This window comes from Corvus cornix, chromosome 14, assembly GCF_000738735.6.
Source record: "Corvus cornix cornix isolate S_Up_H32 chromosome 14, ASM73873v5, whole genome shotgun sequence".
Taxonomy (NCBI): Eukaryota; Metazoa; Chordata; class Aves; order Passeriformes; family Corvidae; genus Corvus; species Corvus cornix.
In genome coordinates this window covers 1,666,522-1,694,476 of record NC_046344.1, presented here as the reverse complement: position 1 = coordinate 1,694,476, position 27,955 = coordinate 1,666,522, and the positions used below count along the sequence as shown (strand labels likewise).

Here is a 27,955-nt window from a genome sequence, read left to right as displayed (position 1 = left end):
AATAGTCTTTGCATAGTAAAATTCCATTGCAATATCAATGATGTTAATTCTTCATACTATGTTTCAAAGTACTTTTTTCACTTTGAACATGCATGTATTACGCCTGATTTTAGTCTTATTTGCAATATAGGTAAAATGATTGAAGACTTCTGGGGGCCAGCTAAAAAACTTCTTTCAGATATTAAGTTCCTTGACAGATTAAAGTCATATGATAAAGATAAAATTCCTCCTGCTATAATGAAGAAGATTAGAGAGAAATTTATGAATCATCCTGATTTTCAGCCAGAGGTCGTAAAAAATGTCTCATCTGCCTGTGAAGGCCTTTGCAAGTGGGTGCGAGCCATGGAGGTGTATGACCGTGTTCAGAAAGTGGTTGCCCCAAAGCGTGAGCGTTTGCAAGAGGCTGAAGGAATACTGGACATTCAAATGCAGAAGCTACAAGTGAAACAAGCAGAACTTAAGGAGGTTGTTGATCGCCTTCAAGCTTTGCAAGATGAGTTTGACAAAATGAATAACCGGAAGAAAGACTTAGAAAATAATATTGAACGTTGCTCACAAAAGCTCGTGAGAGCTGAGCAGCTGATTAGTGGTCTTGGTGGAGAGAAGGAGAGGTGGACAGAAGCTGCACGGTTATTAGGAATTCAGTACATAGACCTAGTAGGGGATGTGTTGTTGTCATCAGGAACTGTGGCTTATTTGGGAGCCTTTACTGTTGATTATCGCCTAAAATGCCAAAAGCAGTGGCAGGATCTGTGCATTGAAAAGAACATACCATGCTCCAGCGATTTTAGCTTAAGTAATACATTGGGGGATCCAGTCAAAATCCGTGCATGGCAGATTGCTGGATTGCCAGTTGATTCTTTTTCCATTGACAATGGTGTAATTGTTTCTAACTCAAGAAGATGGGCTTTAATGATAGATCCTCAAAGGCAAGCTAACAAGTGGATAAAAAATATGGAGAAAACTAACAAGCTGTCAGTTATCAAATTATCTGACACACATTATGTGAGGACATTAGAAACTGCTCTTCAGCTTGGAACACCAGTCTTGCTAGAAAATATTGGTGAAGAATTAGATGCTTTCTTAGAACCCATTTTATTAAAGCAAACATTCAGACAACAAGGAGTAGAATACATGAAATTAGGGGAAAATATAATTGAATATTCAAAAGACTTCAGGTTTTACATGACAACCCACTTAAGAAATCCTCATTATTATCCTGAAGTGGCTGTGAAAGTTTGTCTACTCAATTTCATGATTACACCTTTGGGTCTTCAGGACCAGCTCCTTGGAATTGTAGCTGCAAAGGAAAAGCCTGAGCTAGAAGAAAAGAAAAACCAACTCATTATAGAAAGTGCAGCCAATAAGAAACAACTAAAAGAAATAGAAGATAAAATCCTGGAGGTCCTTTCCCACTCAGAAGGAAACATCTTAGAGGATGAAACAGCAATTAATATTTTGTCTTCTTCCAAGGAGTTATCAGCAGAAATCTCTGAAAAGCAAAAAATTGCCTCTATAACCGAGAAGGAAATAGATTCTACTCGAATGGGGTATAAGCCAGTTGCTGTTCATTCAGCTGTTGTCTTCTTCTGCATCTCTGATCTGGCAAACATTGAACCTATGTACCAGTATTCATTGATTTGGTTCATTAACTTGTATGTTCAATCTATTGCTAAAAGCAGAAAGAGTGGACGTCTACAGGAGAGAATTAAAAATATAACTGACCATTTCACAGTAAGCATCTATAATAATGTCTGTCGTTCGCTGTTTGAAAAGGACAAGCTGTTATTCTCCTTCCTTCTGACAGTAGGCATTATGAAGGGAAAAGGCCAGATAGATGATGCAGTTTGGCGTTTCCTACTGACAGGAGGTGTTGCTCTTGATAATCCTCACCCCAATCCAGCTCCAGACTGGCTGTCCAACAAATCATGGGCTGAGCTCGTACGTGCATCTTGCCTGACAAACCTCCAGGGGCTAATGGAACACGTAAGAGAGAATTCTTCCAAGTGGAAGCCAATCTATGACTCTGTCAGACCCCATGAAGAAGCCTTCCCGGATGCCTGGAGCGCGCTGACGGGGTTAGACCGCATGGTTCTTCTCAGGTGTTTGCGACCTGACAAAATTATCCCAGCAGTGCAGATCTTCATTGTGGAAAACATGGGAAGAACGTTTATTGAACCACCTACATTTAATCTTGGAAGAAGTTACAGTGATTCAAATTGTTGTGCCCCTTTGATTTTTATATTATCACCGGGTGCTGATCCCATGGCAGGTGAGATTGGTATTAAAAAACCATTTTTTTATCTGGTTAAATGTCACTGAGTCTGACTAAATGAATAGTCAGACTACAGTTAATAGTGTAGGCCCCCTCATTTGATCTTTAAAGTGTCTCTAAGGTACAATACAGCAATGAGGGAATATCAAACATTGGCATCTGCCCATATATAAACAATGACAGTAAAATTGTTAGAGGGTGGAATGAAAGTAGTGGTGATGAAATGTCTTGGTCTCTGAACAGCAATTTGGGGATCTAACAGACTGTAGCATCCAGACCAATTTATAATTTATACTTGCATTACAATTCTTTCCGTGGGTGTTGGAGGTTTGCCCCAGTCTTTATTGCAACCCCTCCTCCAGAAAGTTTCCTCCCTCTCAGTTACTGATTAAATGGTGTGTATTGGCCACACTTAAAACCACATTTGTTAAATGTCCTTTAACGTGTAACCACCCAGATTATTTTTAAATCTGGTTTTCTGCCAAAAGAACTGTGATATGGAGCCATACCGTAAGGATGTATTTCCAGAAAGTACTGATTTTGATAGCAAAGTTGGAGGTCTATTTTTAGCCAGATCTTAAGATCTGGCTAAATTTGCAGCTCAACCCCCATAAACAATTGTACCTGTGCAACAGAGAGAGCCGAGGGCTGTTGTGCAGACTGCAGCTGAACACCCGGGGGCCAAGGAGAGGACAGCCATTTAACCTGGCTGGTTTTGGGGTGGGGCTTTTTTTATTAATACTTTGTACCCCTAAATTTTAGTATGTGCCTCAGCGACACAGTGACTGATACAGCATATGATGCTACTTCTAGGTTGTTGAGGTGGTTTTATTTGTTATTTTTTTTAATTTTTAATTTTAATATTTGTTAACATTTGTTGACTTTTCTCCCTTTAATGACATTGCAAAAATGATGACTAGAACATATTCTACTTCCTAATAGAGTTTGTCTTTGTTTGCATGTATAAAACTTGCCATCCTAGGTTTGCTAAAATTTGCTGATGATGTTAGCATGGGAAGCTCAAACATTCAAACGGTTTCGCTTGGCCAGGGCCAGGGCCCAATAGCAGAAAAAACAATTTACAAGGCTATTACTGAGGGAACCTGGGTAGTGTTACAAAACTGCCATCTTGCAACCAGCTGGATGCCTGCCTTGGAAAAAATCTGTGAGGAAGTTATAGTGCCTGAGAATACCAATGATAAATTCAGGTAGGAGTTTTAGTATTTTGCACTTTTTAATGTGAGTATTTCCTGTTTGCTGAAGACACTACTAACAAGAAATTAAACTACTTTTGTAAGAATGCCTAAGTATGACATTCATATCATTTATGTGCAGTGATAAAATAAAGATCCATCATTAAGAGTTCATCTTTTCTACCTGTCCAATATAATCTGCTCTGTCTGCATTTTAGAACAAATTTAGATGTTATCTTTATAGTTAAACAAGGAGTAAAACTTAGTCTTCTATAGATCAAGATGCAGGATTATAATACTGATTTTATTATTATTGTTATTACTACTACTACTGTTACTATCATGTGATTTTTTAATAATGTGCTTTGCAAACTTCTTTTTAGGTTGTGGTTAACTAGTTATCCATCAGAAAAGTTTCCTGTTAGTATCCTCCAGAATGGCATCAAAATGACAAATGAGCCTCCAAAAGGTGTTAGAGTGAACCTCCTTCGCTCCTACCTGAACGATCCCATCTCTGACCCCGTGTTCTTTCAAAGCTGCCAAAAGCCAAAAATGTGGCAAAAACTGCTTTTTGGCCTTTGCTTTTTTCATGCTGTTGTGCAGGAAAGGAGAAACTTTGGCCCACTGGGTAAGTTTTAGATTATTTTGCACTTTGCTTCAAAAAAAAGATTTGTGGTTTTGAAATGCATTGCTGGAGTCTCTCTGTAAAAAGGCAGTACTATTAACAGTATTGCAAGAGTGCAATCTGCATTGCACAGAGCATCATAAAGTTTAAAAGCTGTTATTTGCAGGGATTCTTATTTAGCCAAAGCTGCTTCTGAAACTTCTAAAAGTATTACCCCAGGGAAGACTAGAAAGTACCATTTTTCCAAATAAATATATTATACAGAACTTACATGAAATGATAGCTTACTAAATTATTAACTTATTACTGTAGTTCTTTCTAACAATGAAATTCAGATCTGTTTTAAATTTTTGTAATTAAAAATATGCCTTCTTCTATTCTGCTTTTGTTATTTATGTGCATACTTTGTTTTATCAAACCTAGTGCATGTATTTACTTGGTGTGAAGCAAATCTGTGTAGCTGCAGTGTGGTGTTTATAACAGCAATGAAAAGATATGTCATTCATAAGATTTGTGCTTCAGCTTTTTCTGTAATCTTCAAATACATAGAAAACTAGATAGAATTTCTAACATATAGAAATGTATGGACTTAGAGATTCCATTTTTATAACTGTTTAAAGTTTATGCTCTGCACGGGTGTACATGAAGTCCTCAGTCTTCCATTCCAGCTGAGTTCGCCTTCCTCATAACTGGTTGCTGTTAGGAAATGTTGTATTTTGACTGAAAACCACTGTCATTATTTTAGTAGGCAGCTGTTTAAATAAGCACTAAACTTCCAGTATGAAGACACTAATTTATTGCTTTAGAGTAAAAACTGAATTTTCTAGAGGCCATTTTCTATAGCAACATCTACTGCTGATGTGACCAGCTATCCTGGTGAAGAAGGATAGTTGCATCACTAGCTCTATTTTTGGTTTGCATTAGGGATATAGGTTTTCTGAAGGATTCTTTTATCGAGAATATGTTCCTGTTTGTTTGCTTGCTTGTTTTATTGTACTGTTATTTTGAATGTCATCTGCAAACAGTATTAATAGATGGGCAGATGAAAAATTGAAATCAGTAAGTGAAGTAAAACTCCTGTTCTCATTGTGTCCAGATAGCAACAGATTAGCTTAAAATATCAAGCAGGTAAAATATAATTTTCAGGAAATTTTGATGCCAAAATGCCTATGCTTAATAAACAGCCTGGTGTATTCCAGGCTCCTTCTAGACTGTCTGGCAGTTGTATCTTCAGCTCTGTAGGAGCAGTGTAGTACCAATCATTTCCTGAGCCCAGCTGTCAGTGCAGTGCACCATTTCCCTGTGTATCTCTTCTGAATTGAACAGGTTGGAATATTCCATACGAATTCAACGAGTCTGACCTCAGAATCAGCATGCAACAGATCCAGATGTTTCTGAATGAATATGAAGAGATCCCATTTGAAGCTCTGACATACCTAACAGGTACAGGCACTACATCCTCTCACATGTGTTTGTTGACTTTGCTAGGCACTTTCAGCTGACACGCTGATAAACTGGTGACTTCTCAACAAACGGAGTGGATTCCACACAGGTTTGTTTTACTGGCCTGCCACATACAATGTGGTTGTCGCTGGATGGATATTGGAGTTGGACTGTGATTGGAATTGGATCCCAAACCCTCAGCTGTTGTTGTTTTGACTTGCATATGGCTACAATTACTAATGGTCCAGCAAACCTCCTGGTCTTTGCTTCATACACATCAAATAAAACCATCCATGGCCTCTGTTCCACCTTCGCTGGTCAATGTGAGCCTGACACAGGAAGCTTTGGTGCTTCACCAGAGGGTGTGATCATACTCAGGGGTTTAGAGCAGGAGGTGTTGACATGTGTAAATAACTCAGTTGCTGTGGCTATTCTGTTCTCTTTCTCCACGGAGATAAGCTGCCTTTTGGCACCTCCTTGTCAGCCTTGTCATTCTTGATTTCTGTTAATATTATGATTAGCTTTATGAAAAAGAATTTTGGGACATGAGTAGCAGTTTCTCAGACCAACTCATAGTGTTCCTTAAACCTCTCATCATCAAGACACATAAATTTGGCCCATAGATGTCCAAGTGTCTAATTTCGATTGAATCAATTCAAGTATAAGACCTAAAAACTTTGGAAGATCTGGAGCTTTGGAGCTTCAGCTTACTAGAGTTTCACATTATTGCAAGATAATTTTAATTTGATCATTAAACTGGTTTTCTTTGTCCTTTTCCAGGGGAGTGTAACTACGGAGGTAGAGTGACAGATGATAAAGACAGGCGTCTCCTCCTGTCCCTGCTTTCTATAGTCTATAACAAGGATATAGAGCAGGAGAAGTACATGCTGTCAGCTGGAGGTGACTACTACATCCCACCACATGGCCCATATGAGGTGAGAAGACAACAAGTGTAAATTCTCTCTGAGTTACTGGGGAGGAGCTTACCTACACTGTGCTTGGATAATGCTGAATACACCAAATAGAAAATAAACCCCATAAGATCATAAAGCCCTGGAATGTATCTTATGTATGAAATAGGAGTCTGGTACTTCATATCTACCATACCCCAATGGGGATGTAGAGATCATCCAACACTCTGGCATTTGTTGATGCAAAGAGCCTGTGTAGGTTTCCAATACAGTTCTAGAAAGCCAATAGGAGTCAGGCTTCAGAAATTTACAGGGTGCTTGTGCACTTTCTTGCCACCAGTCTGACCTTGAAAGCAGCAGTCAGGAGGAAGAGGTGGAATGGCAGGTGTATACTCAGTTTCCATCCTCTTTTTCCCTTCTAACAGCTTCATAGAGATAATGAATGTGCTCAAATCCCACCTATTTGTGTAGCCCACAAGTTGTAGGGATGACACATCCAGCATCCTACCCCCTTCTGTGACTCCTACCAGCACTCCTTGGATATTTCTAATGTACTTTCCTTTCTCTTGCCACTTACATGAGGGTGGTAATAACAACTCCCCCATGAGTTTTTGAATCACTCAGAACTTTTATATTTATCTCTGTGGAGAGTCAGTCAATTCCTGGATGTGTTTAACAGGAAATGACCATCTTTAATTATAAATGGGAAGGTTCTGTCCCAGTTGGGTTTACTGATGGTTTATGAATATCACATTGCATGATGTCTGGTATCTGAATGTTTGTTTTACAGTCTTATGTTGAATACATACGAAGTTTGCCTATTACAACACACCCTGAAGTGTTTGGACTTCATGAAAATGCAGATATCACCAAGGATAACCAGGAGACCAACCAGCTGTTCCATGCAGTGCTCCTGACTTTGCCTAGAGAAGCAGGGGGAGCTGGCAAGTCCCCTCAGGTAACTGGGGAAGAAAGATCAACTTGCACTCTGGAAAGGTGCCCTTTCCTGTCATGTCCTAGGCCTCAGAGTAACCCAACACCTCTCATCTCATGACTGTAGCATTGGGAGCAGATGTGAATGTCCTTAGAGAGAAGCAGATGGATTTAGCATAGCACCTTTAGGGATGGAAGATACCTCCATGACTTTGCATTCAAACAGATTAATACCATGTGTCCTGGCAGCTGAGGTTACTCAGGCCAAATCCATGCCTCTTTGAGATACAGATAAATAACCTTTCAAGCCTCTCAGATTTGACATCCTGTATTTTATATACAAGTGGATTCTTGAACAGTGGAATTGATGGAGCCTCATTTCCTGCAGGGTTGTCCAGTGATCATATTTTCTGATGTCTAATATACTGCAAGTAGAGCTTCTCTTGGGGCTGTGGTATTCATGGGGTCTTCCCATTATTTTGCTCATGCTGCATGCTTTGTCTTTTCCTTCACTGTGGCAGTAATAGGATTATGCTTGTCTGCTCTCCTGCCTATTTCCTTAGAATTTGCCTAAAACCTTGTTGCAAATTAAAAATTATTATTTAACAAATTTAAAATTATTGAGAAGGAAGGAGTAAGCAAGCACATGCAGACAGGATGATGCCCAAAGCAAGTAAGAGCACTATATCTTTAGGAAAATGGACTAAAATACCTATGTGGTTGTACAGAAAAAATATAAAATCTATAGTGTTTTGTGGAATTTATTCAATAAAAATAGGGGGGGAAAGGAATATTTGTTATTCACTGCAAAATTATGCCTTCAGGAAGTTGTTGAAGATTTGGCACAGGACATCCTGTCCAAACTACCAAGTAGCTTTGATATGGAAGAAGTGATGAAGGCGTACCCAGTACTTTATGAAGAGTCCATGAATACAGTTCTTAGGCAAGAACTAATTCGATTTAACAGGTATGGCTCAGTGTTTTGTGTAGCACTTCTTAAACTGAAATATGCTTGTGTCCATTGCTGCTAGTTGCTCACAAGCCTTAACCAAGCCTTTTACAATACATTTTTCTTAACATGTTAGATTCTGCTTTGGATGAATCTTTTAAAAATACTTGAAAGCTGCAGGTGAGTACCTGAATATAGCAATGGTATTCTTGGAGTATGAACTTGAATCAGGTTTGAGTTTGTTGTGTTGAGGGAGAGCAGCCTGCTTTAGCCTTTGTAAGTGATACCCAGGCCCCAAAATTCACAGCACACTGTGACAATGAGTGCTACAAGCTTTAAAGCTCTCATCACTTGATTTCCCTTGTCCAGAGTGAAAGTTTTCATTGTCTTTTCTCTGTGTGTCTGTTTTTAATCTGTTTGCTTTTCTAAAGTTAAGTAAGAGTTTTGATAACCACAAATTTGATGAGGAATTTCTGACAGGACATTTACCACCTTTATCAACCCTTCATTCAAGTTGGACTGAGGGGTATTTAGCCAGGTAGTAAGAAGTAAATAATGACAATTCCTTTCTTTTCTCTGAAGGCTTACTGAAGTTGTTCGGAGCAGCCTCATTAATATAGGCAAAGCCATTAAAGGCCAAGTGTTGATGTCTTCTGAGCTTGAAGATGTTTTCAACAGCATGCTAATGGGAAAAGTGCCATCAATGTGGGCTTCCAAATCCTATCCATCACTGAAACCTCTCGGAAGTTACGTGTCCGATCTCCTCTGTCGTTTGGAGTTCTTCCAGGTCTGCTAAACTGAGACTGAGGGGTGTGGGTAGTTGCAGTTGAAAGCTGGATGGGGAGAGTGTGTGTCAGTGCTGTCCTTGCTCAGCAGTCCCTGGGTAGCTCCAGACTGTGAGCTGCTCACACACACTCATGGCCAAATACCCTCTGCATTAGCAGCACTGCAGTTCGCTGGGCCATTGCTCAGCAGGGTGAGCTGGGAGTATGATCCCTTGGTGCTAATCCAGTGCTGCGTTTGGTAGTTTCCATCTTTCTATTTCTATAAGATTCATTTTAGTTCGAATTGGTGTCTTAATGGCTTCCTTGCTGAAAGGACACCAAGCTGGGTGTGAGAACGCTTTAGAACCAGTGTGTAACAGGAGCTATGAAATTTTATATACGTGTAAATATCTTTCAAGTTTCATAGAATGTCACACCACTTCCACACACTTTTTTGAACAGACTATTTTAATTTTTAACTCACCATTCCATTATTTTCTCTGCACTCTTAGCACTCTTAAAACTACTTAAAATTTTGGGTATACCTTAAATAGTGAGGTACTGAGATGTAGTGAAACCCCATACAAGTCAGGAGAGGAGAAAGCTAGGAAGAAGTGTCTGAGAGATTTGTATAAATGGCACTTTCCTGTTTGCTGGATCAGAGCATTGTAGGGGCTTCTTTTGACTCCAAATAACTTCCAGTAGTGTGAGGACATTCTGCCCTTGTTTTGCTTTTTCCTACTGCATTGTGTGGACAAGGCCCAAGATCTCCCTGTCTGGCATCTTTGTACAGGAATGATTTCCTCTGCTAGCATCTGGTATGTAGGCTGTAGTGAGTGCCCTCACAGTGATCAGTGAAGAGACATTGATCAGGAAAGAATGTAAAAGAATTTGGCCTTTTTGAATGTTAGGAGATTGGTGGAGATTATTTTGATAAAAGTGTCCAAATTCAATCACTTTTCTGTTTTGGGGGGCCACTATCTAGACTTAACAAAACACATGCTACTTTCTGAAATTTTTCTCAGTAGCACTGAGTTCTGGTTGTTTCAGAATGAGTGATTATTTTGGTTGTTACCCTAAAGAACTGACTTCTGTGATTTGTTGTCTCAGAAAAACAGAGAATTGATGGACGGAAGCAGAGGGTTCCATCAAGGCTTAGATCTCGTTGTGCTGTTTGAGGGTATCTGAAAAGACATCCCTTTTCTGGTGAATTGGCACAGTGAAGCCACAAGTATGTTGGGGTTTTTTTACATTTGTTTTCTCTCTCCCTATTCAGGACTGGGTTGACAATGGGCCACCTACAGTCTTTTGGCTCTCAGGATTCTTCTTCACTCAGTCTTTCTTGACCGGTGTTTTACAAAACTTTGCCAGAAAATACACCATCCCAATCGACCACATTGGATTTGAATTTGAGGTAAGAAAAATGCAGAAGAATATTGCTTTTCTTGAACAGCTTGAAACGTATCCTGGGGCAGCAAGAAATAGAGTTTTCAGATGAAAAGGTATTTTATTTAAAGCAGCAATTTCAGACTGTCACTTACAGGATTTAGTATACTCAGATAAAAATAAGCAATGGTTTAATCATTCTAGGTGATGAAACAGGAGCACACAATGGAGAAAATGCCAGAAGATGGGGCTTACGTGAGAGGCCTTTTTTTGGAAGGTGCACGATGGGATAGAGAATCCTGGGTAATTGGAGAATCACTGCCAAAAATCCTTTATGATCCTTTGCCCATAATTTGGCTGAAACCTGGAGAAAGTTCCAAGTTTCTTCATCTGAACATCTATTCATGCCCTGTATACAAGACAAGTGAAAGAAGAGGTGTCTTATCCACCACTGGGCACTCAACCAACTATGTTCTGTCGATTGAACTCCCTTCAGACAAGCCCCAGAAGCACTGGATAAATCGAGGTGTGGCAGCCCTGTGCCAGCTGGACGACTGAGGGGGTGCAGTATTGATTCTGTAAAGATCTGCTTTACTCCTCAATGGCTGCATGGTTGTTTGTGGTTTTTTTGTTGGTTTTTTGGGGTTTTTTTTTTATGAAATTGGGCTTAAAGAGTTTTGATGCTGATTTTAAGATTGTGGATTTGCCTACCACTTCTGTGTCCCCGGAGTATGTAGGACAAGGAGGGAGGAGATGAGAATATTATGTTGTCAACATATGAACCCAATCCTTCAATCCTCAGGTAGAATGAACTACCAAAGCTGTATTATAAACCTGTAATCATTCCTGGATGATGTCTCTCAGAGTTTCCACAGAAGACTTCTGGACAGCACATGCATTGGGAGCCTGCCATTTCTCAGAACAGTATGCTTGTGCCATAATTTTGTAACTTTTTTGTTTCCAATATTATTCACCTACCTATTCAAGGTACCCGATACATGGAGCTGTTTTCTTTCTCCCAGTCTCACTTTACTTCCTGCCAGCAGCCCAGCCCCACACAGCCACTCACTCACCCCCTCCACTACCTCATGGGGTGAGATAAAGAGAGTTTAATAGGGAAAGCAAAAGCCATGCACACAAACAAAACAAAACAATTAATTCCCTGCTTCCCATGGGCGGGCAGGTGTTCAGCCATTCCCAGGAGACCAGGGGCACATCACATGTAATGGTGACTTGGGAAGACAAACGCCATCACTCCAAATGTCCCCCTCTTCCTTCTTTCCTCCACTTTACATACTGATCATGATGTCACATGGTCTGCAATGTCCCTTTGCTCATTTGGGGTCCTGGCTGTGTCTCCTCCCAACCTCCCAGACATCCCCAACTTCCTTCCCAGCCTGGCAGTATGAAAAGCAGGAAAGGCCTTGGCTCTGTGCAATCCCTGCTCAGCAATAACAAAAACATCTCTATATTATCAACCCCTGTGCTCAGCACAATCCAAAACACAGCCCCATACCAGCCCCTGTGAGGAAAACTGACTCTACCCCAACCAAACCCAGCACACTTCCTCATCTTGCTCTCTTGCTTGTTGGACTAATAACTGCCTGAAATTTCATACTTGTTTAAGCTCTTTCATCAGAGAAGCTCAAAGTAGCTTGCAAACATTAATTAAAAATAAAATAGCCTGAACATCTTCAAAGAGCTGTGCAGTCATTAACTAATCCCCACAGCATGCCAAGAAGGTACTAAAGATGCATCATTAGACTTGTTGTGTACACAGTACAAGAGAAGCACAAAGATCAAGGCAAACATTTAAAAAAACATGCACTACGCAGACATCCACTAATTTGGGGTCTTGTATTTTTTTTCATTGCCCAAATTGCAGCATTTTAATGACTTGCTGAAGGCCTCACGAAGTCAGAGATTCAAGCCATCATTTGGCAATTCCCAGTATCCTGCTACAAGCATTAAGGGATGCTGCTACAACTCCTTGAAGGACACGGTTCTTGTCACAGGAATTGGTCTGTTGTGTTGTGATTAGGTGAAAACAGTGTTCATTTATTGTTTCATTAACCACTGCTTTGTTTTATGCAGATATTCATAAAATAGTAACTGTTAAGAATGGTACTGCAAGGTAAGGCAGAAGTGTTGGGGGTGTGTTGTGCAGTGCTGCTCTGCAGGAAGATGCACAGGGAAACAGCAGCTTCATGTACCACACCTGATACCTCACTGACAGTCCGGCATGCAGGCATTTGGTGCATCGCTGGTATGTGGTGAGTAGAGCCAAGATGTCAGGCCAGGACATCTAATGGATGTTTGTTTTAATAAAAGGGATAGGGATGTGCAGGTGTTTCAAATTACTGAGAGGAAGAAACTACTCTTAACAAATTAGACTAAATGATATTTGGCACCTAAACCAAAATAAAACTTGTTTATGAATGTTACAGCACACTCATCCAAACAGACAACAGTTTTTAAGAAGAGAATCATGTTTCAGTAGATCTATAAATAAATTAATTAAAATTGGTCCTTGAAAAAATTATTTTCTTAGACTTCATAAGAGAGATACTTTGTACTTTTCATATAATTAAAATTAACAGAAATTTACTATACATTTAAAAAAAACATTGTGGTGATTACTATATTTTTGAACGTCTGCATCTAATTGTTGTTGTAATTGCATCAACAATTCAGATCACTCATTAGGTCACTGTGGCATCAGAGATAACAAACCAGTCATGATCCTCCTTGTATGGAAGCTCTGTGTGCAGGCAAAGGGGCAGGGCCTGGCTGTGAAACCCTTCCCTACGGACTGACCAGCTCAGTCGCTGCTCTCAGGAGGATCCTTCTGTTCAGATGTAGCTTCTGCATCAAGGCACTGGTGCCACCTCACCTGCTGAAAAGGGAGGCTGGGCCAACAACACTTAAAACACTAAAATGAAGGTTTGTCAATCCTCTTACAGATAATGCTAGTCTTACAAACAGTCTTCTAAATTAAACCATTTTAAAAAATTCACTGATTCACTACCTAAATTGTGTTTTATGGAGATCAATTGCTTTAAAACTCTTGGAAATCTGTGTAATAGTTTGCCATGTGGATTGCTTGTTAACACCTTTTTGTGAACCAACAGTAATTGACAGTTTATTGAATGACACAGTTGTGGTTCTTGTGAATGAATATACAGTGACTGAATGAATATACAGTGACTTTGCTACGACACGCGTGCAATTTGTTACTGTGTTGATTTCTTAAGTGCTTCCTGTGTGTTGATGTTCAGATTTGATATGAAGGCATCTCTTGGAATGTAATTAAAGATGTATTTTAAACTTCTGTAGTCATGATAACAATATATATAGATAAGAGAGGAGTCCGTGAAAGAGGGTTTGTGCATCCCCTTCACCAGGCATCAGGCATGGCTGAGTTGCTTTAGCTGATGATTACTGCAGTACATGATTTCCTAGGCTGCCCTCCCTAGTACAGAAAAAGTAATGGCATTTACTGTCAAGGGATATGTGTCTTAGAGATATTTTTCTGTGGTTCTTTGAAATGAGCTTCCCAGCCTTATTTCCTGAGCATTGTGTAGACCTTCCTGGAGAATGATGAACTAGCTAAACATTAGAATTCACAATCTTTCTTGGCTGAGATGCATTTTAAAAAAAGAAAAAGGCAACTCAGCTGCTAGTTGGACATGATAGAAATGTGAAAAATTTTTGGACAAACTAAGTACCTTGTAATAGTAGTATTAGAGCCCTTGGATTTACAGGTTTAGAATTTTCATTTCTTAATTAGAAGCACTCATTAAATAAGCCACAAAACCCACCTGCAATTACTGCAAATTGTAGATTTACGGCCTTGCTAATAACTCAAGGCAGATGGAAAAAAGTGCATCATGGAGCAGGAGGTATTTTTCCCTTAGCAGAGACAGATTTCCAGCTAGGGGTGCTGTAAGACAGATGGGGTTTGTACATTTTCTTAGGAGACTGAAACCTTCCTCATAATTGTACAAAAATTCATTTCAGAAAGTACTACCCCTGTGGATTTAAACACTGTTGGGCTGTTAAAGGGAAAATTATATGGTGAAAAAGCAGAAGACAATACAAAGACCCCAAATTCTTCTAATTATAGCTAGAATGTTTTGCCTAATAGGATTAGAGTTATTAGTGAAAGTTGCAGGATCTCTGCTTTAATTAGCATTATTGAAAATGAATGTATAGGTATGATCAAATAAGTGACCTGTCTGTGGATAAAAGATGGATGTTACTGGTCCCATTTCTGATGGATACATAGTAGGGCCCAGGACAGTGAGGTCCAGCTTGCCTTATTTTCTCCACATTTAAAAGGTATTACAAGAAGCAACTTGTGTTAGTAGGAAGATGGACCAGATAACCTAATCTATCTTAACCTGTTTCAGTGCTGTGATGCAGCCCTGGGAATCAACTGGGGTGCTGCTGCAGCAAAATGAGCATCTCCTCACCCCCAGCCAATGTCAAGGGGTACATTCAGTAAGCAAGGTGCCACGTCCATCTTTTTAAAAGGTTGTGTGCTTGCTAATGTTAGTCCTAAGTGCATAGCTTCATAAATTATAACCTTAGTAATGATGGATTTAGGGACAGAACTTCCAGAAAGGAGGTGTTATTTAGGTATTCAAGGCCAGATACTCTGTCAACAAACTATTACTGCCTTGCCTACCAGTTAGCTTGCAGGAGAGTTCAAGCAACTGACTCAGGATTTTTATTTCTGAAGAATATAATGTCATCATTTTCTTCTAAATTATTCTAAAGCATCTCCTGACTAGGGTGATAAATTGGAAAATGACAGCATTTACTGGAAGGGGAGTAAGAGAAGGTTCAGCAAGTACAGGACAGAGAGTACACTGGTTGAATCCAGTCCATTACAAATTCTGCAGAAGGCAGAGGCATTTTAGGACAACCTGTTTTTGCAAGTAAAATTTATGGGTAGGAATGACATATTGTGCAATCATTGGGATACTTCTTGACAGGAGTTATATGGGCCTTGGCATCTAATACAAGAGTACCAGTTGAGATGCCTGCCTACCTGCTGGACTGAGTTGCAGATGAATTTTTTTAATGAAACTCCCTCAAAATGGTAGTTTGCCAGTTTGACCTCCAAAAACAAAGGATTCTATTTAAGGCAGATTCTCCTTTCCATAGCAACTTTAACTTAAGCTGTGAAAGAAAGATTTTGCTCTCCAGACTTGAAAAAAGAGCTGATCTAATCCTTTCTTTAGCTGAACAGCCTGAAGTTTTAACAAATTTCAGTCTGCCTTCTGGTGATGAAGAGTAAAGAGAATGAAGCACCAGTTAGTAATTTTTCAAACACTTACTCTGAAGAATTACTAGGCTGTGTAGCATTTTAAGGCATCTCAGATAATTTGATGCTGTTACTTGCTGGTTTCTCAGTTAAGCAACTGGATACTCATTTGAGTTACTTGAGAGTACTTGAACCTTTTTAAAGTTGCTTCTTTGCATTTTCCTTCAGATGTAAACTGAAACTCCTGTTGTTATTTCAGTTTGGTGTAAATCTTCTGTAATTTTAGGGCTGTTCTTTTGAAATAATCTATGTATATGCTTAGGAAAGAGTTGTGCCTATAACACAGACAGTAAATTTAGACTGCTCATTTCCATGGCTGTTTATTCACCTGATGTGTCAGAGCATCAGTACCTTCATTAGTCACATGCACTTTAGCAATTCAAAAAACTCAAATGCTAGTTTAATGACAAACAGTGAGCTTAAGCTTCCATTCAAACCCCTTGGCTCTGCACGTTTTGGTTGGGCTCAGCTGACACATCCTTACACTGGTGTATCAGGATTAGGGTAGGGAGCCTGTATTTAGACTTTTTTCTCTGAAGAATTAAGCAGTGTGTGCAATCATGTTAATATTTTCTTTCGCTTTTTTTTATGTAATCCCCCTTTTCCTAGGCTAAAGGAGTTCTGTTTTGTGTCTTCCTGGCAGCAGTAAATTTGCAAAGCTACCACTGACAGAACAATGGCATTTTACTGGTTACTTCCCACATGAGGCATTCCCAGGAAATAATTATATGGGAATAGAGACCTTTGTGGACCGGAGCCATAAATGGTAGTGAGAAACTGGGCCAGCCAGTACCTGTCATACTGATTCACTCTTCTTATTTTCTTGTACTTTCTCATCTGCTTGTACTTTTTTCACTCTTATAAGTGCATTCCAGGGGGAGGGACTGTCAGTCTGTTCTGCACAGGAACAGTTCTAACTTCAAGTAGACAGGAATTATTTATTTGTCATTGTTTATTAGAGCTTGGAGAGTTTTAAATGAGTTGGTGAGCTCAGAAATGAGATCTCATTGATTTCTCCCACTGTAAAAGGAAATACACAAATGCCTGCTTCAAATTTGCTTTCTTTTGCCACTATTATTGTCAGGCTGGAATAGGTTGTCCTTAAAGTGCTGAGGACTCTGCTTAGGTAGTGTCCAGTACAGTGTGGCTCTTGTCCAAGCTTGGTCTCAATGGTACTTCCAGCCTGAAGGACGGAGGGCTCCCCTAACTTCCCTGAAGAGAATGTGTCAACAGCCTGGTAAAATCAAAGGACTGAAAGGGAGCCAAAACAACTGGTAGCCCATGAAAGGAAAATTAATTTCACTTTACTTCCATTCATGAGGCACCTGTGAAAGAGAAATACCCTTCAAACTTAGGAGACTTGGAGATACTTTCTTTTACTAAAGTTGGGGTTCTGTCCATAATGTAAGAGTTAAAACCTAACACTAAAATTAAAGTAATTGTTGAGAAAGCCAGTGTGCTGATTATGCTGAAAAGCTGACCATGTGAAAACACACAGTGAGGACACCAAAGCATCCTAAGCTTGTTCCCATAGTGATACCCTGAAGCGAGAGTTTTCAACCAGTCCATACATGGGAACCTGAGGAAGCCAACACTGGAATGTTTCACTCAGAGTTGTATAATGGCATTCCAAACTTTGCATTTCACATCCACACCCTCTCCAAAGGAAGGGGGAAAAATGCTGACATAGAGGCTCTAGGCCACTCCTCTGCAGTTTGCAAAAAGGAGGAGGAGTAGTGGCACTTCTGCTTTCTCTTTGCTACTGTCCATTCAGAAACAAAACTTCCCCATAAGGGTACTATGACACTGGAACTCTCCTCCAGGGACAGCAGGCAGAGCAGGGACCAGAGAGGAAGGAGAGCAGCTGCATGGTGCAGTGACTGTATTCCCACTGGCATTCAGAAGCTCTGGAGGAACTGGGTCTGCTTGACTCTCCCAGACTGCCTTGATTTTGGCTGACCTTACACAAGGCACTGTCTTGAGTCACAGCCGAGCTCACAGAATCCTCAAACCACCAGAGAACGCTGCTACAGATGAACAGAGGTTGAAATCCTGCTGCAGTTTGTCCTACTGTCAAAGTAATCTTTGTATCACACCTCCTTAAAAAGTGTTACTTTTATTGACAAGTCAGTGGTTGAAATGTAATAAATACTAGAGCAACCTTATCCATCATACATAATGGATCAGTTGGCTTTTTGGCCTCAGGAAATGTGTGAGCAAGTGACCACACCATTCACAGTTGTGCACACAAATCGCCTGGATTGCAGTTCACAGCTTAAAGGATGTGATTACACATCACAGCTTAAAGGGTGGGTTATGAAACTTCATCGTGGGATTTCAGGTATATTGGCTTAGAAATCTTCCTTAACTTTTCCTGGTGTCGCAATGTACGGCCTTGTTTATGGGCAAGGCCCATGGGAGGCAGATGGATCTGGAAAAGAAAATCCCACCAGTTAGGTGCATATTGGGAAGAAAAAGGCAGCATGTATACAAACTAAGTTTCACTGAGTTTTAAATAATTTCTTCACACTTTGGAGAGGGTAACTCTATTGTCTCAAGCCAGGTTATTAGATTTCTAGGCGGAGCACTCTCTGAGGAGTGGTGTAACTTTCAGGCCCTAATTTTTGTGTTTATTAAAATCCTATACAATTTAGGCCTTAATAAAATCCTAGATATGCTAGGCCTTAGTAACTTTGTTTTGTAGTTTGATATCAGACTGCAATGATACTTAATGAAATAGGTTTGCTGACAATGTTCCAGAAGAGTAAGAACTAGAAACCCTAAAAATTCTTGAGTAGATGTCTTGAATCACTATGTGATTTATTCATACCTACTTAACAAGTCACAAAATAACTCCAAACTGTATGTATTGAAAGCCTGCCTTCTTACTCTCATGATTATATATATGGCACATTAAAATGCACAATCAATGTCATTGACTCCATAAGCAGAAGGAGCAATAGGTGACAGACTCTTCCTTTGATTGACAAGGTCTTTATATTTCATAAGACTGTTCAGGGGAATCATGCAACTGTAACCCCCCTAAATGACTGAAAAATGTAGGTGGTGGCAGTCAGGTGTTACTGTTGCTGAGGCTGTCATCCTGCAAGATGGGTGTTTAGGTGCAAATAGTAGTACAAGCACTGACTAAAGCAGCAGTAGAGATTTCTATATTCATCGGTCAGAGAAGACTAGCTAAATATTCAGAGGCCTTGGGAATTTAGCTCATGAAACTCCATTTAGGCTTTGACTCCTTGTTTTGAGAAGAAATCCTCCACTTTACAGTGAAAGAGAACATCTCAATGTACATTTGGCTCTGCTTTAGTACACATTTAAATGCCAACTCATCTAAAAATGCAGTGCAGTGAGAGTGATGTAAACTGATGGTTTTGTTGTACAGGGAAAGCTCAGTGGGTATCAGTGAAGACTTTGTATTTATACTCACAGGTCTCGGGTAGGGGATGTTATAGTGAAGTCCAATTTCTATTCTTGCCTCACATTCTTCCATGCACTGCTTAATCAGCTTTGGATCTGTTACCTGCAATCATACAAACAAGCGTTTTATACGAGTACAGTAATTAGCAATTGGAAGCTCAAGTGTAAATGATGCACAGCACGTGGCTTTCCTTAGCTTATTTTGGCAATGCCAAGGATACAATGATTCTATTTTTCACATCCATAAAAGGTAACATTGATATTTCCTTGACTCAACAGTTCTGGGCTTGATGGTGCTGAATGTTAAGGCCCAGAGGCTGTCAGGACTGAGGCTAAAGATGGAGTTTTTTACCCAAACATGGTATTTTCTCTGTAAAAAGACAATACACATGTAAACTACTACTACATCTATGAAAAAACCACACTCACCGATTTTTCACTCTGCAAAGTCACTGGAGGAGAAAGGAAAGACACTGCTTGGTGTACATTCTGTTATCATCCTATCCAGAAACTCCCTCTGAAGTCAGAAATGTGGTGTGAATTATGACTTAAATTCATTTTTTTGATTTTGCATTACTTCAATTTAGTCCCAGACCAGTATGGGATATAAATAAGTGCTGTGATCTTGAATTACAAGAAGGGCCTTTGATTACCAGGGTTTGAAATTTCTTCCTTAAGAAAAAAATTAAAGTGCTTCTTTTAAAAGAAGTGCCAATAATTGCTGCTTTGAGAAGAAAAAAAGAAGCTGCTGAGCTCTGTTTGCCATTGCATGGGTAATGATACACTTAGCTAACTTTGTAAAGATCAAAAGCTGCTTCAATTACACAGGCAGTATCTTTGGAATTTCATTTTTTCTTGGCACTTTTTTACTGAAAAAAGACCTTTTAGACTTCTACAGTAGTTAATGAAGAGCTGAAATGGTTTGAGTTTTCTCAGGGATGAAATTTAAACTGTAACCCAAATATGCCAGCATTTAAGGTGAATGAAATTTTGGGAATTCAAGCCTTATATTCCTATCTTAACATCCAACCACAGAGTGCTAAGAGCAAGAGAAGAGTCATTCGGAAATTCAAAACCATAAGGACACTCACATTTTTGTTTTTTCGGAATAACGTTCTGGCTTCATTTCTTATGTACTCTTTCTCTCTCATGGTTTCCTCTATCTGTCCTGATGCCGACTGCCAGGTTTTGGCTATTTGCAAAACCTTGCGGTAAAGGCCAAGAACTTCTTGTCGAGTTGCTGGTGTCATCTATAAAGACAAGACAAACCCCCAACATATGCGTGAACATCTGAGATGCCAAAAGGCCAGCAAGCAGGACGTTTTTTCACACCATTAAATTAGTTTAAAAATATTTCCGCCATCCAAAGACATGCTGAGCTATATGAAAAACCCCTGAAACAGCTGTAAACAATAATTAGCTGTTGAAAGCTGAAGACTCAGTCCAGCAAAGTATTTATACAGATACTTAAATCCGTCTCCATTCAAACAACTTGAGCTCTTGCTTAAAGTTAAGCACTTGGTTTAGTGCTTTGCTGAATCAAGGCTGCTACAAGAATGCCTGGGTTCTGTTTCACTCACGTTTTGCAACAGACATTGGGCAAGTCACCGAAACTCTACGCATCCCCCTTCCTGAGACATTGTTGTACCAATGCTGACCCTATCTTTGCAAATCTGTGAATGAAATACATGATAAAACCACCACAACATTGCTGAAAACTTGTACAGGCTTCAGGGGCTGAGAAGCTTATTTGTGATACCATGACAGTAGGCAGTAATGATTCAGCTGGAGTCTGATGTGATGAAAAGGTGATGAAAGCTATTTTATCTAAGCACTCAGGAGAGGCAGACTAACTGTGGATTTAGAAAAGTTCTGAATGTCTTTATTTTCAGAGAGCTGTGTACCTGCTGAGCCCACTGAATCAGCCTCCAGGTGTGATAAGACTATTTGTCAGAAGAAAGAATGAAATTTATTCTTGTTTTATGTAAATGAGTATTTTATCATATAAGTGGTTACACTATTTCATGACAGACCACAAATATCCCTGAGACAAATCCACTTCTGGATAACAACATTTCTGCCATGAATTAAATTAACAGAAGGGGCACTGCAGCTGTCAAAGGTACCTTACTGTCCCAAAGGAAGGTGCAGCAGCACTGCCAAGTAAGAACATGGACGCAATGAGGAACAAGTGTCAGGGACAGGACATTATCTGACTATCAGGATCCATTTGCCAGCCTGGAGCTCTAATTACTGTGGGTGAATCTACCCTGAAATCAGACCCGTGTGCTGGGAATGGACAGTTTGGAGCAGAGTAATTCAGACAGCCTCACCTTCCCTCTGGAGGGAGCGCTCTCCTGGCCATGAGGAAAAGCTGCTTCCTAATGCAGCACCCAAACTACCGTGGGAAGTTTGGCAGTGTGCTGTGGCTCAAATCCCTGCAGTCTGTGGCAATTCCTGAATTCTGGGTTGTAGAAGAGGGGCTTGAGCCAAAGGCTTCTCAGGCTGTACTGTTCTCGAGCTGCTGCCTCCAGTACAGTGGCCAGAACAGGCCTCCTGTGGCTCCAGACACTCACACCCTTTTTCCCTCACCAAAGCTGGAATGACAGATACTAACCTGAACACAGGATTTGGCTCATGGTTCTTTTTCATTAGAAATCCTAGCTTTAACTGTTGCTGTGATCTAAAGACCTTTCGTGGTTTCAAGAACTGTTTTCCTCTGATTCTTAATAGAGAACATTTTTGTGTTGCTGTTTGTATTTTAACATGTTTAACCAATCATATATTTTTCCCCCAGATAGGAAATTATTCTTCCTACACAGCAGAAAGTACTTCTAGTAAATGTTTATGGTATTTCTAGGAAATAAATTCCACAATAATATAATGAGGTAGTCTCAGCTCATCAAACACTTTGGAGTAAGTGCTTTGCTTTATCCACTCTAGAGCTCATTTCAGGCAGTGAAATCAGTCAGACACGAAGGCACAGGTGAACATGTATCTGACAAATCACTGCGTCCCCCTGTTAGGTGCATATTTTGTACAGAAAAGAAACAGTTCAGTTACAAGCGTTAACCTAGCACCAAGCTGAGTCCCAAATCCTGGCCTCACCCCTCTGTTTTGATCTGAAGGTGTCACCTCTGAGAAGCTGGTAACAGCTTAGGTTTTAATGTAATCTATAAAGAAAATAAAAGGAACAATGCCGGGGTATGTTTAAATGTTTAAAATACAGATTTCAATTCTGATCTATGCATCAGACAATTACTAAGGTAACAACTTGGGACAGCACATGCCCTCTGTTCAGAGCTGACCTTGGATTTTAAACATACCAATATAAAGATTTTATTGAAAAGTTTAGAACCAACAATTATTTCCCCCACTAGTTGCTTCCACTCCCCCCCCCCCCCCCCAAGTTACTCTTTTGTCCTTTAACTTCTCCATGCTGGAATTGCTACAGAACTGTGTAGCCCCCCATCTAGGCATGGGCTGCACTTCTGCATTCTTGCTCTCCTTCCCACGTATGCTGGATGATGTAAAAGACATGAAGCAGCTATTCCTGTATACTCGGCAACCAGCTGCTCCCAGGGCTCATTTAGTCAACAATTCTTAACATTACAGACCTGCTCATAAGCCATTTCTGCAAAGATACATAAATGAAGCTATGAGGAGCCCTTTACAGATCAAGGACCTCTGTCAATGACAGGAAAGGCTGAGAGCAAATAAGACAGAATTCAAAGCCTGGGTCAGATTCTGATCTGAGTGGGAGTATAAATAGGGAGTAATTCCACTGAGAGCAGAATTACTTCCAACTTAAAATGTTGTAAATGAGATTGGAATTTTTCCTTTGGTATAAACAGAGCCCACACTGACAGAAATGTAAGTGATGGTACAAGTCATGTATCAGGTATAATTTCATCAAGTGACACTACTTGTATTAGTTTTGTGGGTGTGCAAAATGATTCTGAGTGGGATAGAAAGGAAGATAAGGGAGGCTTTCATGTCCTTGTAGTTACTCATCTTGCAACTTACATCTTTGGCATTTAAATCATAATTATATTTCACATCTCTGGAATGCTAAGTGGATGTTACACCACTTTCCCACTAACACCCATCTTGTGGTAGTCACACCCATTGTTTAACTTCTACCACCCTTCATTTTAGTGCAGAATGCAGCCCACAGAGGTTAACCACAGGCGTTTCTGTCAAAAAGTACAGGGCTATTGTATTAGCTGAGCAAATTTCGGGTGTTTACTGCCACAAAGCAAACCAGGAGAGGTCAAAGGTAGGTGTGTCCGCACAGCCGAGTCAGTGGGGAAAAGCGGGATCGCAGTTTGGAGCCCAGTGTCGGAACCGGGGCTGTGGAGGGAAGCCAAGCGCTGCCTCCCAAACAAGCCCAGCTGGAGGCTGGGGCAGAGCCCGACGGCGCAGGCTGGTAACGCTCCGTCGGTCTCCACGCAAACCCCTCCTACCCGTGCGCACATCCAGCACCTGAAACATCCCATTGCCTCCAAACTCCGAAGGAGATTTGAGCAGTTAATGACTTACTGCAGGGTGAAGATGCAAAGTTTTTTCACTGTTAATTAAAACAAATAGTCCCTTAGACTATAAGAAGCAGGAAGTTTTTCTTTCAGGAAACAAATAAACATTCCTTTGGATTTTTAAATGGTTGACGCAAAAGTTCAATAATCTGAATAATCAATGAAACAGCAGCCTTATTTTACTATTTGCAGGCTTGTCTAGAATTTAAATTAAACGTTCATATAAAAATAATAAAAGGAATCTGCCAACTGCACTATACAATGACCCCAACAGTGCAGTGTCAAAGCACAGCTCGGACAGAAGACAGGCTGCACCAAGACTGACTGCAGATCCAGGAGCAGCTAAATCACAGGTGCTTTCCAGCGAGGGATGCTTGGCTGGGAACGCATGTCCAGCACCCTCCTCCTCTGCCCAGCTCCTTTGCTGAAGCTGTAAGCCTATTTTATTTCATCCTTTCTTCTCAAGTCAAGCATCAGCCACTCACTTTAAGCATAAAATCTGCCAGCAGTGAGTACATAGAGAGTTTTAGAAAATAAAGGGTGAAAGGAAGAGCCCATGGAAAAAAAAGGATATTTTAAAACAATTGATCTCTTCTTTCAGATCCCAGCTAACTGGGCCACACGTTAGTAACACACACCTAGCGCTGGTGCTGAAACTGGATTTGCTCAGGGGTGGTGGGGAACAAAACCCTGCATGAAATAATGTGAAAAGGCAGCTTTGAACTTCTCAGATGTAAAATGTTTTCTTTAGGAGCAATACAACTTCTATTTGACAGCTGGTTTGCTAGTGGCAAGGAGTCTAAAGACACAGTGACAAACTGCTGGGCTGACTGCCTTCCAAATTAAGCTGTGGTCACATCTCTGCTATGGAAGTAAATTCTGTCGTTCAAGACCATGGTGTATCAACACTGTAGTAGGGAACACCACCATGTTCCATACTGTGTGCCTGTAAGACAATCCTCCCTGTATCCCAATCCATAGCTGCTATTTTCAAATGCACTCTTTGGCTAACGTTTATTTAAATAGATGCAGAAAAGTTCATACATCTGGGGGTTTTTAAAGAGCTAAATGATGCCACTTAGCTAAAAAGTGACCTGCAGTCTCTCTCCTGCTGCTAATGCAGCAGATAATCAATCATTCCTTTCAGAGCTCTCCACAGCAACGAGAGGTCAGTAATCCATATTCACCTTTCATGCAAGTCTGCCAAAATGAGTCTGTGGTTCCTAAGGCAGCAGTGGATTTGGGCTGTCATTTCCTTGAGGGACAACAACTGAGACAATGAGTTCTGTGGCACAGGGGGCAGAGAAGGGGTCACAGATTCCTGTGATAGCTGGGTAGGTCACATGCCTTCCAGCAATATTAAGTAAGTTTCAAAATCTATTTTCCACAAAAGTAATTTTGTCTTCTTTTACTCAAATCAGTGACTCAGCGGCCTGTGACAGCACCCTGCAAACGCTGACCACACGTGGCTGCCGTATGTACCTGGCAAAGTGAAAACTTCATTTGATTTTCATTCTTGATGGAACATTCATAACTTTTTTTTAAGATTCAGAAAAAACCAAATCATAGCAAAGCATCGATCACAGCTAAAGTATTCCATCTCCACATGGTGAAAAGTGACTAGAATGAAAGATCACGAATTCTTCCATGATGGTGTTACATCCTCATTTCTACCAGTGACACAAGCCTGTAAACTTCCAGACATTCCCATCAATTTGACTCAAAGATTTATTTCTCACTGTTTCCATCTACAAGCTGCAATCACAAATATATGCAGATTTGGTGAAAAAGAATGAAGCTACTGAATCAAGATATTCAGTAATAGTATCTGAAAGCAGAGTGACTTTCACAGGGTTTAGGATTTTGTCATGCCAGTGTCTTTCTGCTGGCAAACTGAAGTGATCTGAAACCCTGATCTACACCTCTGAACCAGACTCCCTAAGTCAATTGCACTCACATTGTTCATCAACTGGGATGGGAACTCTGCTGTTCTATCTGTGCCTCAGATTTCCGACTGAACTTGGATCTCTTTTAAGCTTGCTCTTGCATATGGACCAGTCTTTTGATCAGAAAGATCAAACTGCTTGCAAAGAGAATATAATTAAATAGTAAAAGCAAGGACATGGATTTTATCACTGTTTCCTATGTCAGTTCAAATAAGCCAATTTGCACAAAATTAGGATTCTACAACGTTCTTTTCACTTGAATAAATGAAAGTGGAAACCCTTAACTAGTTCCTTTTGACCACTGAGTTTTTATTCTCTTGGTCTGAGGTGGTCGAGGCATTATCTAATTTTAGTAGGACATACAGACTCTTGCTCTGGGAGTGCCTCCTGTACAGGAGCCTCAGCAAGAACAGAAATGCTGACTTAGACTGTGGGAAGGGGGAAGGGAAACAAACAAAAAAAATTGCTTTACTTATTTCTTAGTTTTCTCATGAAAAGCACACAGTGTCCAGGTAAAATCTAAAGCAATATGAACTTGTCTCTAGTCTTGTCAACAACTCTGTTGTTTATGCTTTCATACCATTTTCTCCTCCTGTGTGTTTAGTTCTCTGTTACTTACAAGCAGAGAAAGATTTTAATGCAGTGCAAGAAATTTAGCAGAGAAAATGAATTCTCAGCTATCCTTGGATGGCCTTGCTTATATAATATAGAAGCATACAGAAATATAACAACATGGACACAGGCTCCAGTATAGATTTATGCACCTTATTCATACCTTGGCTTCCAGCCAAATGCAACTGAATGCATGAATAGAAATATTTCCCAGCATTGGAAACACTCCCAAGCTTAAGAACAGGTATAAATATTAATGCTAGCAGAGACAAAATCCACTCTGACTTCCCTGACCCTTTTCTAACTTCATTCTGAGGGTCACTCAATGAAACTCATTGATAGACATGATTTTTGGTTGCTATTTGAGAACCACAGCAGGGCTGTGGGATGAAGGGCTACGGGACACAGAACCAGGCGAGTTGGGAAAGACCTCTGAGCCCATCGAGTCCAATCTGCAACCAAACACCGCCTTGTCAACCAGACCATGGCACTGAGTGCTGCGTCCAGTCTTTCCTTAAACACCTCCAGGGATGGTGACTCCACCACCAAACTGGGCAGCCCATTCCCATGTCTCATCCCCTTTTCCATGAAGTTCTTCCTAGTGTCCAATCTAAACCTCCCTTGGCACAGCTTAAGACGCTGCCTTCTCCTCCTGTGGGCACTGAGCGCCGTGGGTCACTGAGCGCTGTGGGTCACTGAGCCCTGTGGGCACTGCAGGCTGTGGGCACTGAGCGCTGTGGGGCACTGAGCGCTGTGGGCACTGAGCGCTGTGGGCACTGAGCGCTGTGGGTCACTGCGGGCTGTGGGCACTGAGCGCTGTGGGTCACTGAGCGCTGTGGGTCACTGAGCCCTGTGGGGCACTGAGCCCTGTGGGGCACTGAGCCCTGTGGGCACTGAGCGCTGTGGGGCACTGCGGGCTGTAGGTCACTGAGCGCTGTGGGTCAATGAGCGCTGTGGGGCACTGAGCGCTGTGGGGCACTGCGGGCTGTGGGCACTGAGCGCTGTGGGGCACTGAGCCCTGTGGGTCACTGAGCCCTGTGGGCCCTGAGCGCTGTGGGGCACTGCGGGCTGTGGGTCAATGAGCGCTGTGGGTCAATGAGCGCTGTGGGGCACTGAGCGCTGTGGGGCACTGAGCCCTGTGGGCACTGAGGGCTGTGGGTCACTGAGCGCTGTGGGTCACTGAGCGCTGTGGGTCACTGAGCGCTGCCCATGCCGGCCGCCCCCACGGCCGCCGCCGCTGTCAAGATGGCGCTGCCGCCCCTCCACGGGCTGGAGCCGCGCAGCCACGAGAAGGCGCTGCCGAGACAGGCGCCCTTGCGCCCCCTGGCGGCCGGGGCGGCCCTGCCCCCGCAGCCGGGCGGAACCAACGAGCGAAGCAGAGGGGGGACGGCCCACCGCGAGCGCCTCCGGCCTCTCCCCTCCCTCCCGCCCTCCCCGCGTGTACGCCCGCCTTCCCCCCTCCCCCGGTTTACCTTGGTGCAGCCGGGCCGCGGCCCCGCCCCGCCGGCTGCCCCCGCTCCGGTGGGCGCGGGAGGCGCGAGCCGCCGCCTTCCCTGCCCTCACCGTGCGTGCGGCGTCGCGCGCCCCGCCCTTCGTCACGGTACGTCACGGTACGT

The 27,955-nt window shown here is 41.4% G+C and overlaps 2 protein-coding genes across 4 annotated transcripts in view; one reads left to right on the top strand and one right to left on the bottom strand.

The window, feature by feature from the left end:
* DNAH3 (dynein axonemal heavy chain 3) overlaps positions 1–13,810 on the top strand; it is a 59,779-nt gene extending 45,969 nt beyond the window's left edge. For all 3 annotated transcript variants that reach the window (XM_039560328.1, XM_020584030.2, XM_020584031.2), the window contains 10 exons: positions 131–2,272; positions 3,258–3,483; positions 3,852–4,096; positions 5,420–5,536; positions 6,317–6,471; positions 7,238–7,405; positions 8,205–8,347; positions 8,912–9,116; positions 10,370–10,507; positions 10,684–13,810. In XM_039560328.1, coding sequence (XP_039416262.1) covers positions 131–2,272; positions 3,258–3,483; positions 3,852–4,096; positions 5,420–5,536; positions 6,317–6,471; positions 7,238–7,405; positions 8,205–8,347; positions 8,912–9,116; positions 10,370–10,507; positions 10,684–11,037 — 3,893 coding nt within the window. In that variant the 3' untranslated portion in view covers positions 11,038–13,810. The remainder of the gene's footprint in view (positions 1–130; positions 2,273–3,257; positions 3,484–3,851; positions 4,097–5,419; positions 5,537–6,316; positions 6,472–7,237; positions 7,406–8,204; positions 8,348–8,911; positions 9,117–10,369; positions 10,508–10,683) is intronic.
* Positions 13,811–16,658: 2,848 nt separating this feature from the next.
* Positions 16,659–27,924, bottom strand: LYRM1 (LYR motif containing 1). Its single transcript, XM_039560335.1, has 4 exons — positions 27,812–27,924; positions 20,338–20,496; positions 19,257–19,349; positions 16,659–18,242 (listed from the first exon to the last, which is right to left on the bottom strand). The coding sequence occupies exons 2-4, from the start codon at positions 20,494–20,496 to the stop codon at positions 18,126–18,128; spliced, it is 369 nt and encodes a 122-aa protein (XP_039416269.1). The 5' UTR covers positions 27,812–27,924; the 3' UTR covers positions 16,659–18,125.
* Positions 27,925–27,955: the final 31 nt, after the last annotated feature.

What these genes read in the sequence shown, in the direction of transcription:
- LYRM1 (XM_039560335.1), bottom strand. Translation starts at nt 20,496, where the DNA reads ATGACACCAGCAACTCGACAAGAAGTTCTTGGCCTTTACCGCAAGGTT. An exon ending in TATTCCGAAAAAACAAAAAT is followed by an intron (nt 19,350 to 20,337) that starts GTGAGTGTCCTT and finishes GTATGATTGCAG; the next exon opens with GTAACAGATCCAAAGCTGAT. An exon ending in ACATCCCCTACCCGAGACCT is followed by an intron (nt 18,243 to 19,256) that starts GTGAGTATAAAT and finishes TTTCTTTTCCAG; the next exon opens with ATCCATCTGCCTCCCATGGG.